The sequence below is a fragment of the Otolemur garnettii genome, unplaced genomic scaffold, assembly GCF_000181295.1.
Source record: "Otolemur garnettii isolate 467f Iridium unplaced genomic scaffold, OtoGar3 scaffold00008, whole genome shotgun sequence".
In the NCBI taxonomy this organism is placed as follows: Eukaryota; Metazoa; Chordata; class Mammalia; order Primates; family Galagidae; genus Otolemur; species Otolemur garnettii.
In genome coordinates, this window is record NW_003852403.1 from 7,741,308 (window position 1) to 7,753,536 (window position 12,229).

Below are 12,229 nucleotides of genomic sequence, written 5' to 3' on the forward strand. Positions count from 1 at the left end.
CCCAGCTACTTGGGAGGCGGAGGCAGAAGACTTACTTGAGCCCAGGAGTTGGAGGTTGCTGTGAGCTGTGATGCCGCAGCAGTCTACCCAGGGGGACACCTTGAGGCTCTGTCTCAAAAAAATTTAAAAAATAAAATCATAGACACTTAAGTGCATTTTAGGAGGTTTAACTCTTTTGGAAGAACTTTTTGGTAAAGTCTGGATTTTTAAGTTGGAGAGTACTTTGAGCAAAGTCTCAAAGTACTGTTTTGTTTTTTGGGTTTTTTTTTTTCTTTCATAGAGACAGAGTCTCACTTTATTGCCCTCAGTAGAGTGCTATGGTGTCACAGCTCACAGCAACTTCCAGCTCTTGGGCTTAGGCGATCCTCTTGCCTCAGCCTCCGGAGTAGCTGGGACCACAGGCACCCATCACAACGCCTGGCTATTTTTTTGTTGCAGTTTTGCTGGGACCAGTTCGAACCCACCACCCTCAGCATAAAGGGCCAGCGCCCTACTCACTGAGGCACAGACGCCACCAGTAAATTTTGTTTTTGAGGCAGAGTCTCACTTTGTCACCCTTAGTAGAGTGCCATTGCGTCACAGCTCACAGCAACATCAAACTCCTGGGCTTAGGCGATTCTCTTATCTCAGCCTCCCAAGTAGCTGGGACTACAGGTACCCGTCACAACACCCGGCTATTAGAGACAGGGTCTTTCTGTGGCTCAGGCTAGTCTCAAACCTGTGTGCTCAGGTATTCCACCTGCCTTGACCTCCCAAGTGCTGGGATTGTAGGCGTGAGCCACTGCCCCCAGCCCTCTGTAAATGTTTTTTAAAAAATAAATCCAATCTCTAACTTTGTTCCCTTTTACCCCATTATTCTACTTTCTGCTTCTGGGATATACCCCACAGTTTTTCATTCCTCTCTCTTTGCTTCCCACGCTTCCTCCTGACTTTGTATTATGGACAGTTTGCACTGTCTGTGAATTTTGTCTGTCTACTTTTTCTTGCCAAACATGAACCTTCCCTTCCCTGCTCCATCTTCTCCCCCACCATAACCGCTTTATATTCGAATCATAATGTCCTCCAAAATTTCAGTCTGGTTGCTAAAGTCTCCTTTCAGACTAACCTGACACTTCCCCAGCCTGTCCTCCATCCCACACATGCTCCCAAGCTCGTCGCCCTCACTCTGCCGTCTTGTCTTCATGGTATCCCTGGACTGCGGATAGTAAAAGACGGGGTTGGCCTTTACTCTCCCTGGACTATAAACTTGTCAGGATAAGGGCATTTGTTCTGTTGTGTTCCTGTTTCATCCCCCTGGTCTGCTTACACTTTAGTGAATGTTATATTGGTAAATGAACATTCCGTTTCTAACCCATGTCCCCAGGTTCCTTCATTAATATATCACAGATGATTGCCTGTGTGGGACAGCAGGCCATCAGTGGCTCTCGAGTACCAGATGGCTTTGAAAACAGGTCCTTGCCTCACTTTGAAAAACACTCGAAGGTAAGCAGTAGTAAATGAGGTAGGACTTTGAAGCCTCTTTATCTAGATTATCTCCTAGGGAGCACATACTTTTCCAGATCAAAGACCATTGGCTATTTCATGTGGAGTTTTATATGTGTATATTTGTCATTTTATTGAGATATACTTCAATATTCACCCATTTAAAGTATGCGGTTGAGTGACTGTTAGTATATTCACAGAGTTGGGCAACCACCATCATAATCTGCTTTCAGATCATTTTCAGTGCTCCAGATTGAAATCCTGTCTGCATTAGCAATTCATAGTAGTGTGTTAGAGGTGGCCAGGTCTTCCCCACAAGAAGGATATCTTGAAGGAGTCATTTCCCAGGGAATGGCCAAGCCGCCTCTGTCCCCAGGGTATCCTCTGAGGTCCTTAACTGCTCACCTGCTTTAGGAGAGCAGCCAAGCTTCCCTTTCCTGAGGTTTCCCTTCCTGAGCTGCCTGCCTGCCACTGACATCAGTGCCAGTCCTGACTAGGACCTCACCTTTCTTGTCTCCAGTCAGGATGGTTTGTCCAGAATATTTCTCTTATTTGAGAGGGGATATACTGTAGTCCCAGCTACTGGGACGCTGAAGCAAGAGAATCACTTAAGCCCAGGAGTTTGAGGTTGCTGTGAGCGATGATGCCACGGCACTCTACCTAGGGTGACATAGTGAGACTTTGTCTCAAAAAAAAGAAGAAGAAGAGAGGGGATATAAAGTCTGCTGTTAAGTAAGAGTGTATTGGCCGGGTATATGTAGTCTAAAGGTGGGGCAAATTCTGATTTGAATGGATTTCTGAATTATAGAGCTAAAGCTTTTTTTGTTTGATTTTTCTTTTTTTCTACTTCTTTTTAGCTCCCCGCTGCCAAAGGCTTTGTGGCTAATAGCTTTTATTCTGGTTTGACACCAACTGAGTTTTTCTTCCACACAATGGCTGGCCGGGAAGGTCTAGTCGACACAGCTGTTAAGACGGCTGAAACAGGATACATGCAGGTAACTTGAAGAAACATATACCATTAGCAGCAGAACAGGCCGGGGCTCTGTGAGTTTTGACTGTTGAGTGTTTACACATTTTTCACATGAGCTGTGATTTATCTGATCTTGGTACTTAAAAGAAAAGATTACTAGAAGTAAATGCCTTGGAAGTGAGTAACCAGCAAAGAAGGTAATATGTTCCAAATCATGTGTGTACCTTGAATGATCAAGACAGGCCAGGGCCACATATAGCAAAGCTCTACTAGAGGAAAACATGGGCATGTAATTCATTACTTACATTGTTTTTATTAATTCCAGAGAGTTCTCCCAGGGCCTGCTATAGGGGGAAAGCTGCCTTCCCAGTGAGTGTGTAGCTCTAGAGTAATAAGTTCTGGGGTCCAGGGCTAAATCAGAAGGTTCTTTGGGCTTGTGTTTCTCAAACTTAGCCACAAACATACCCCTACTAGCAGAGGAGTGAAAAGCGTGTCCTTCCCATGTCCTTCCCTAAGGCCAACAATCAGAGAATGTCTCTTTAGTCTCCTATTTTTATTTCTACTCTCTACTTCATAATTTAACAATGTTTATTTGTTTGTTTGTTTATTTTATTTTTTAGACAGAGTCTCAGGCTAGAGTACCATGGCATTAAAGCTCACAGCAACCTCAAACTCCTGGGTTCAAGTGGTCCTCTTGCCTCAACCTTCTCAGTTGCTGGAACCACAGGCACCTGCTACAACATTCAGCTAATTTTTCTATTTTTTGTAGAGACGGGATTTTACTCTTACTCAGACTGGTCTTAAACACCTGAGCTCAAGCATTCCACCCACCTCAACCTCCTGGAGTGCTAGGATTACAGGCAAGAACCACCACGCCAGGCCTTTATTTATTTATTCATTTATTTATTTATTTTTAATTTAATGTTTTGGCCAGGCATGGTGGCTCATGCCTGTAACCCAGCACTCTGGGAGGCTGAGGTGGGTGGATTGCCTGAGCTCACGGATTTGAAACCAGCCTGAGCCAGAGCAAGACCCCGTATCTAAAAATAACCAGGGACAGCACCTGTGGCTCAGTGAGTAGGGTACCAGCCCATATACCGAGGCTGGTGGGTTTAAACCCAGCTCTAGCCAAACTGGAGCAAAAAGCAGCCGGGCGTTGTGGCAGGCACCTGTGGTCCCTCCTACTTGGGAGGCTGAAGCAAGAGAATTGCCTAAGCCCAAGAGCTGGAGGTTGCTATAAACTGTGATGCCACACCACAGCAATCTACTGAGGGCAACAAAGTGAAACTCTATCTCTAAAAAATAAAAAAAGTAAAATAAAAATAGCTGGGTGTTGTGGCGGGTGCCTGTAATCCCAGCTTCTTGGGAAGCTGAGACAAGAGAATCACTTGAGGGCAGCACTGTGGCTCAAAGAGTAGGGCTCCAGCCCCATATACGAGAGGTGGCGAGTTCAAACCCGGCCCCAGCCAAAAACTGCAAATAAATAAATAAATAAACTGAGCTAAGAGAATTACTTGTGACCAAGAGTTTGAGGTTGTTGTGAGCTATGATGTCACAGCACTCTACTGAGGACAATAAAGTAAGACTGTCTCAAAAAAAAATTTTTTTTAATGTTTTTTATTAATTACAACACAAAAAGTCGGCATTCCAAGTTGCTGGTCTATAAACTTGCTGTGGTTTTGCATCCTCTGTCCCCACTGTGGAAATGGCTGGCCCTTTGCAAGCTAGGAAACCAGGATATGCAGACCAGAGGTATGAACAAATGGGCCAGAGGAAACAAGGGGGACCAGGGTGACAGTGGAGTTGAGGTAGTAGACACCTATTTTCACAGTCTCTTCTGTACCTGATGTATCAAGATTGGATAGTTTTGTAAGAAAGTGCCCTTCGGTTTCAGAGAGTACTGCTTTTGTCAGAAACCCAACAGACTGTGAAATGCCTTTACCACTCCTGCCGTAATCTGTTTTGACTTTATTTTTCATCATTACCTTTCTAAAGTAGAGAGTATGACTTTCCTAAAACAGTATGTTAACCTAGAACAAATTTGATCTGGCATAAGGGATTTTGGTTTTGAAGTTGGCTGGGGGAGGATTTCTTTTCTTTTCAATTCACTGAGCCACCATTGCATTGCTGGCTGGAGTGTTGTGCAGGTGGACGATTCTCCCTGAGCAGCTTTGAGAAGTGATTGCTACCTGCGGCTTCAGACACAAAGTTGCCCCTGTTTTCTCTTCTGCCTCTGTCCCAGAAGAGGGCCTCACCTGATCCTCTGTTAATTCATATTGAAGTCTGTAGGAGTCCTGGCTTAAGTTCTGTTTAGAAATGCAAAGCTATTCAATTAATTTATACCTTAGGGAGAAAGAGAGGGAAAGCAAAACAGCCTAGGAGAAGTGTTTGCAGAGTCCTTTGGGGGGATGGGGTTTAAATTCCATATATTCTATAAAGTGCTGGGGGCTAGCACATATTCTGAATCCCGTGGCATAAGCTAGTGAGGCACTCAGGATCTTGTTCTTGGGGCAAGGAGACTGTTTCAAGGGTTTCTGATATACATATTTTATGTGATTAAAGTTTAACCTTAAAACTTTGAGTTGCAAACCTCATCCTCTGCACACGTGACTGGTCTTCTCAAAGCCCCTGAGCTTTCTCCTTCTTTTTGTTTAGAGAAGGCTTGTAAAATCCCTTGAAGATCTTTGCTCTCAGTATGATTTGACAGTCCGAAGCTCTACCGGTGATATTATCCAGTTCATTTATGGTGGAGACGGCTTAGACCCTGCAGCTATGGAAGGAAAAGATGAACCTCTGGAGTTTAAAAGGGTTCTGGACAACATCAAAGTAAGATTTCGCATTATATCTGGGGTTAGAGTGTTTTCAAGGATGTTTCTTTGGAATAGAGATACCATTTGGAATTTCACTTAGTTAATACTTCAGTCGTGTCTACCCAAGCGCTGGATTAGTGGTTTTTTTTTTTTCCTTTACATCAGCTACAGAATTTTAAAAGGAAAAATGTTTTTTAAGTCGAAAGCCTTGTATTGATAGTAACCAGATGCCAACAGAAGAGGGCTTTGGTTTCTCTCTGTCAGAGTGTACTAAAGACTAGATTTTGGCTCGGCGCCTATAGGTCAACCGGCTAAGGCGCCAGCCACGTACACCTAAGGTGGCGGGTTCGAATCCCCAGCCCGGACCCGCCAAACAACAATGACGGCTGCAACCAAAAAATAGCCGGGCGTTGTGGTGGGCGCCTGTGGTCCCAGCTACTTGGGAGGCAGAGGCAGGAGACTCGCTTGAGCCCAGGAGTTGGAGGTTGCTGTGAGCTGTAATGCCACAGCACTCTACCCAGGGGGATAGTGTGAGGCTCTGTCTCAAAAAAAAAAAAAAAAAAAAGACTAGATTTTATAAGTCGTGAGTATCAAAAAAACAAGCACATTTTATATACTTTTAACTGGAAATATGATTTGGAACAACCTTTTGGGAGAATAAAAATATTGATCTGAAATTAAATATATGTCCCTTTTGCCCCAGTAGTTCCACTCAGAGGAATTTACCCTCCAGATATGGTTGAAATGTGCCAAGGGTGTTTTTCCAGTTTGTTTACAGCAGAGGCAAATCCTCAGCAGAGGACAGGTCAGACACAACGGTTTGTCCATAGAGAAGAACCATGCAGCCATTCAGACATTGGGAACAATCCTGCAAGCTTGAGGAGTGAGAGAGTATTTTTGCTCTTGAAATGTTTAGGATTTTTAAAGTAACAATTCATAATATATATATATTTTTTTCTTTTTTTTGCAGTTTTTTTTTTGGCTGGGGCTGGGTTTGAACCAGTATATAGGACCGGCGCCCTACCCTGTTGAGCCACAGGTGCTGCCCTGTTTTGTATTTTTTTTTTTTTTTTTTTTTTGCAGTTTTTGGCCGGGGGCTGGGTCTGAACCCACCACCTCTAGCATATGGGGTCAGAACCCTATTCCTTTGAGTCACAGGTGCTGCTACAATTTATATTTTTAATGCAAATCACTGGTGGGGTGAAGGTTGGAAAGTAACGAAACACCACCAGCTAAATACTCAGAAATCTGTGTAGAATAGAGTAATCAGTTTATCTAATTTCCACCGTCATGTGAAAGGTAGAATCTACTATATGTTTTGAAAGAAAATTCACACCTTGCTGAAAGCTCACCCTGGCGAAGGTGGTTTTATCTCTTGTAAGTTCTCCATCTGATACTGCCCCCTTTTCTGTTGCCCGTGCACGCATAATGTGATTTCCCTTTAATACTCAAGGCAGTCTTCCCATGTCCCAGCGAGCGTGCTCTCAGTAAAAACGAGTTGATCCTGACCACTGAGTCCATCATGAAGAAGAACGAGTTCCTCTGCTGCCAGGACAGCTTCCTGCAGGTAAACTCCACGGGGTGGTGGCCACGCCCAGCTTGGCTGTCAAGGAGAGCTCTGTTTGCCAAGTGCTAGTAGGCTTTTATGAGCTGGGGGATTTGTTTATTTTTTAACATACTATCGTCCCTTTGTTTAAAAGTTCAGAAATGCGGCTGGGCGCCTGTGGCTCAAGTGGCTAAGGCGCCAGCCACGTACACCTAAGGTGGCAGGTTCAAATCCAGCCCGGACCCGCCAAACAATAATGACGGCTGCAACCAAAAAATAGCTGGGCGTTGTGGCAGGCGCCTGTGGTCCCGCTACTTGGGAGACTGGGGCAGGAGACTCGATTGAGCCCAGGAGTTGAAGGTTGCTGTGAGCTGTGATGCTACGGCACTCTACCCAGGGGAATAGCTTGAGGCTCTGTCTCAAAAAAAAAAAGTTGAGAAATGCCCAAGGTAAAAAAATATCATCAGCCTACATGAAGACTTTATCTCCTGTCTTTTTTAGTTTGTGTCTTTCACATAAGTAGCTTCCTGTTAGAAGAAAAATGCTTTAGAGAACTGATTTTGTTTCAAGCCTATCCCTAATACCAACCTGCTACCCACTTTGTCATCCTGTGGACCAGCTCTTTCCACTTATTTTAGATTGCTTGCTCTTTTACCATATTATGGATGAGAAATCCATTGAGTCAGTCTTGTTCTTCTAAGGAGCTCATAGCCTCCATGCCCTCAGTGCCCTCTTGAGGTTTTTTTGGTCAGTAATTGCACTGACCTGCTCACACATCTCCTTCGTGTTTACAATCATGGTCAGGATAAAAAGCAAAGAGGTAGAGAAATCAGTGGATGGCTTTCTCTGTGTACCAAATGCAGCTCAAGACCAAGGGGGTCAAGGAAGAATATATCCCTTTTGGTATATTAAAAACACAAACAGTGCTTGCTTTGGCAGCACATATACTAAAATTGGAACGATACAGAGAAGATTAACATGGCCCCTACACGAGAATGACACGGAAATTCATGAAGCATTCCATATTATTTTGCAAAAAAAAACACAAACAGGCTCAGCACCTGTAGCTCAAGCAGCTAAGGTACCAGCCACATATACCAGAGCTGGTGGGTTCAAATCTAGCCCAGGCCTGCCAAACAACAATGACAACTACAATCAAAAAATAGCCGAGTGTTGCAGTGGGTGCCTGTAGTCCCAGCTACTTGGGAGGCTGAGGCAAGAGAATCACTTAAGCCCAGGAGTTGGAGGTTGCTGTGAGCTGTGATGCCACAACACTTTACCCAGGGTGAAAGCTTGAGGCTCTGTCTCAAAATAAACAAATAAATAAAAACACAAATAGTAAGGGAAGCTTAAATAAAAACTGTTTTCTTTAAGGGTCTTCTCATACCATACATGTGTTGAGGTATGAAAAGGAAAAGAGAGATTCCTCTGGATTTGAATATGATTTAAAATCAAGAGTGTGGCTAGGGCTGAGTGAGTGCCTTTTGTTTTGTTTCTCTTCCACGAAGGTTTTCTTCCTTTTCTTTTTTTTTTAAACTAACCAATTAGGGTTGTGATTTGGTTTTACTCCATGGTTATGTTTACTTATTTTATTTTTCTGTTTATCTTCAAAGACCTTTACTGAGACAGGTTACAAGACATACAACGAGGTAAGGCACCTCGCATGCCATGAATGAGCAGAAAGAGCCTAACTCCAGTAGCACTCAACTGTTTGCCAGCACTGAGATGGCAAGTTTTTGTGCCAGTTCTGGCAAACACGGCTTTGCTTTGGACTGGTTCCATTCTTGCCCTTGACAGGGTTTAACAGGTGACTTCCTGCCCAGCAGTGTTTGTTTATTCATTGAGCACTTGTTCAGCCCTCACCATATGTCACACAGTCTGCAGATCCTGAGGATGCAAGGGTGACAAAACATGTCCTCACCACTAGTAGCTCACAATCTGGTGAACTCAGATTTGCTGGGAGGGTCAAAAATTCACTGGGCGGAACAGATTCATCCAAGCCCGGGAAGTGTTCTCCAGCTCTAACCAGTACCAGAGCTGAGGTGACAAAGGCAGCCCCCGAGTGGCATAGAGCCCTTGTCCCTGCCCGAGGCCAATGCCCACACTCTCAGGCATGCTGTGTCGTGTGAGAATCTAACCCCTGGCTAACCACGTGATTAGTTGCCTGTCAGATGTCATGTGAGTTCCCTCTAGTATGCATGGGTTGATTCAGTCTGAAGTTTTGGTAGCTGGCTTCAGATTTCGTTTTTACCATGCTTTCTTCTTTTTTTTTTTTTTTTAACCTAACCTCCAGAATGTTTGTGGAGGGAAAGTTATTCCTTTCAGTAAACCCACTAGAGATGTGTGCAGCAGTGAGGCAGCTGAACTGTCATGGCTAGTGCCAAATGGTTTTAGGTATGTGCTCATTTTACTCCTTATGTGTGCAGAGTTTCTTGTACATGAAAATCCCCTGAGTCTGCTTGGCCTTAGGTTTTGCTCCTGTTTTCGTATTCCCATAAGTGAGGCACCCTTTAACACTTGGTGATCAAAAATCTGGGCCAAGAGAGCTTTAGGAACTTTCTGCAAAGGACCCAGCCACAGCCAGACAAGTAGCCAGAGGGCGAAAATCACTAATGTGGAAAAGGCTGTTTACACTGAGTGATGCAGAGGGAAAGTTGAGGGACAGCAAATGTGAACACCTTTGGACATCACCGCTTCTAGGCACAGTCAAGCCAGGAGAGGTTGTTCCACTGCCCTCTCCACCTTTATTTTTCAACTCTGGTTTGCAACAGCGGACTATCTGAAAATGTGGTCTCAGACTCATAATTAGTGAGTGAGTCTGGAGACTTTCTCTAAAAAGAACTTCTTGAGAATTTCAGTTTCTTACAAGTTAATGAAAGTCCTTAAAAGTGGTTGAGTTGCAGGGTAACCCTCCATGCATCTCCATGCTTTCTCAGTGAGAAGAAAGAGTTGGCAAATAGGATAGTCATGAGAAAGATGTATTCATGGAAACAGGGCAGCCAGGGTGTGGTGGAGCCCCCTCTACCCCCCAGAAAGCCCCTTCATCCCCCTGGCTCCTAGGAGACAGACAGAATTTCCTAGTGAGCAAAGACATCACAGAAACCCCTGCTCAGAGAGCAGACCTTGGAGAAAGAATCTTTGTGGAGAGGCCTGTGGCCTTGGCCAAGCCCCTGACCTCATTTAAAACAGTGCCCTCCACTCTAGGGTGATGGGGTGGTGCCATGCCACCTCACAGGGCAGTCTCTCCCACCTGGGCAGCAGCTGGCTGGGAAAGGCATAAGACCACGTGGATACAGATACTAAGGCTGTCTAAACAAAAACATAAAGTTCTCATGTTTTGCTTTCAGAAAAACTATTAATAAAAATGTTTAGACAGGCATGAAAAACTAATGAGATTTCTGCAAGGTGAGGATAGAATGGGACTAGAAGTCTTAAGCTGGCTATGGTGCCTTACAGGATTTTATTTTATTTTATTTTATTAGGCAGAGTCTTACTGTTTCACCCTGGGTTGAGTGCTGTGGCATCATCACAGCTCACAGCAACCTCACACTCCTGGGCTCAAGCAAGCCTCTTGTCTCAATTTCCTGAGTAACTGGGACTACAGGTGCCTGCCACAATGCCTAGGTAGTTTTTCTATTTTTAGTAGAGATGGGATCTTGCTCTGGCTCAGGCTGGTCTCAAACGCCTGAGCTCAAGCAACCCACCTGCCTCATCCTCCCAGAGCGTTACGATTACAGATGTGAACCACCACATCCAGCTAGAATTTTTATTTTGCAAAAGCAGGCTTCTAGTGAGGCTTCAGTGTTCTTAGCAGTGTGATAGGCTAAGTGGACTGTGGGCAGCACAGGCTGGCTCTTTCCCGTGGGGGCCCCTCAGCCTATCCTGGAATCGAGAAAGAAGACCCCATGAGGCTTCTCAGCCACCAGAGTATGCAGTCTGCTTTCACACCAGCCCACTCATCCTCTTATGTATATGAACCTGTCCCCAGCCAGCCACACAAAGTAGCTGGTTGCCTGCAGTTGGCCAGTGTGCCATTCAAGCCCACAACCACTGCGTTTGTCCAGAATCATGGATAAAAATTCTATTTCTGGGAAGGAGGGGCAGTCCATCCACTCTTGCTTATATTCCTTTTGTGTGTGTGAGAGAGAGAGAGAGAGACAGAACCTCACTTTGATGCCCTTGATAATGTGTCAGAACCTCACTTTTGATGCCCTTGATAATGTTCCGGGGCATCAGCTCATGGCAACTTCAAACTCTTGGGCTCAAGTGATCCTCTTGCCTCAGTCTCCTAAGTAGCTAGGACTGCACGTGCCCACCACAATGCCCATCTGTTTTTAGACATGGGGGTCTCTCTCTTGCTCAGGCTGGTCTCAAACTCCTGAGCTCAAGCAGTCCACCCGCCTTGGCCTCCCAGAGTGTTAGGATTACAGGCATGAGCTACTATGCCCAGCTCTTCCTCATATTCTTAAACACCATCCCTAGGTCACAGCAAAGGAGCCAAAGGCTGGGTCCCCGGGCTGCAGTCAAGTGGCCTCTGAAGAACTGTTGCTACTGCATAGTGGGTGCCATCAGTGTGCCAAGAAGTGCTCCAGAGCCAGTCCTGTAGCACTTGATGACTGACCTACCCAGAGTAGAATGCTTGGCTACACCTCTGGTAGTGCTCCCATGAGCACTTCCCAAGGGAGGTGCTGGCTGATCCTGATTTTATGAATGGCAGTGAGCTTGATGTAGCTCAGGGACATGTGTAAATTGTAAAACGAGTAGGTTTTCCCCTCTGAGTGGTCACCAGGAAACTTAGAATCAGATCTGTAGTCCTTGCCCTGTCCATCCCCTACCTGACACTTCCACATTCTTCCTAGTTCCACTTTGTCATCATCTGGGGGTCTAAGTGCTGCTTTTAAGTACAAAAGGAATAATATAAATGCTAATGTTTCACATCTCTCTCTGAGAGTGATTTCCAGAGCTCCTATTGTATGTGGCAAGGGAACATGGCAGTGGCCTGGGAGGTGAGGGTCAGGGGAAGAAGGAAGCTGGGATTAGGGCATGTTTTCTTTGAAATGAAGGTAAGTGCAAAGCATGTGTTCAAAATGCATGTAGAGTTGACATAGCTGCCCTTCAGCTGGAGGTATTTAAACTGATCATAATGGCTTCAGCAGTAATCCTTAAATTAATCACTCTAGAGAAGAAAAGTATAATCGGTACAGTTACACCTGTTCTGAACTGTGTCAATGTGGACTTTGTGGCATGTATGAAGAGCAAGAGAGGAGGTTCCCATGCCCTGTGTTAGGGCCACAGATGGCAATACCATGAGAGCAGGCAGAGTAAAAGGCCTTAGAGACACCTTAACCAAAAGGGTATATGTCTGGAGTATGAACCATATGGTGTGTTCCTTGAAAAACCACTTTGTGGCTCGGCGCCTAT

The 12,229-nt window shown here is 45.0% G+C and overlaps 1 protein-coding gene and 1 non-coding gene across 2 annotated transcripts in view; both read left to right on the forward strand.

Annotated features, from left to right (window-relative positions):
* Positions 1-12,229, forward strand: part of POLR3A (RNA polymerase III subunit A) — a 63,312-nt gene that overhangs the window by 36,371 nt on the left and 14,712 nt on the right. The window contains exons 18-21 of the mRNA XM_003783521.3: positions 1,364-1,482; positions 2,340-2,477; positions 5,108-5,278; positions 6,716-6,829. Of these exons, the coding sequence (XP_003783569.1) occupies positions 1,364-1,482; positions 2,340-2,477; positions 5,108-5,278; positions 6,716-6,829 (542 nt within the window). The remainder of the gene's footprint in view (positions 1-1,363; positions 1,483-2,339; positions 2,478-5,107; positions 5,279-6,715; positions 6,830-12,229) is intronic.
* On the forward strand, positions 7,732-7,838 carry LOC111723173. The gene has a single exon (XR_002771771.1). It is a non-coding gene; the product is annotated as a U6 spliceosomal RNA (small nuclear RNA).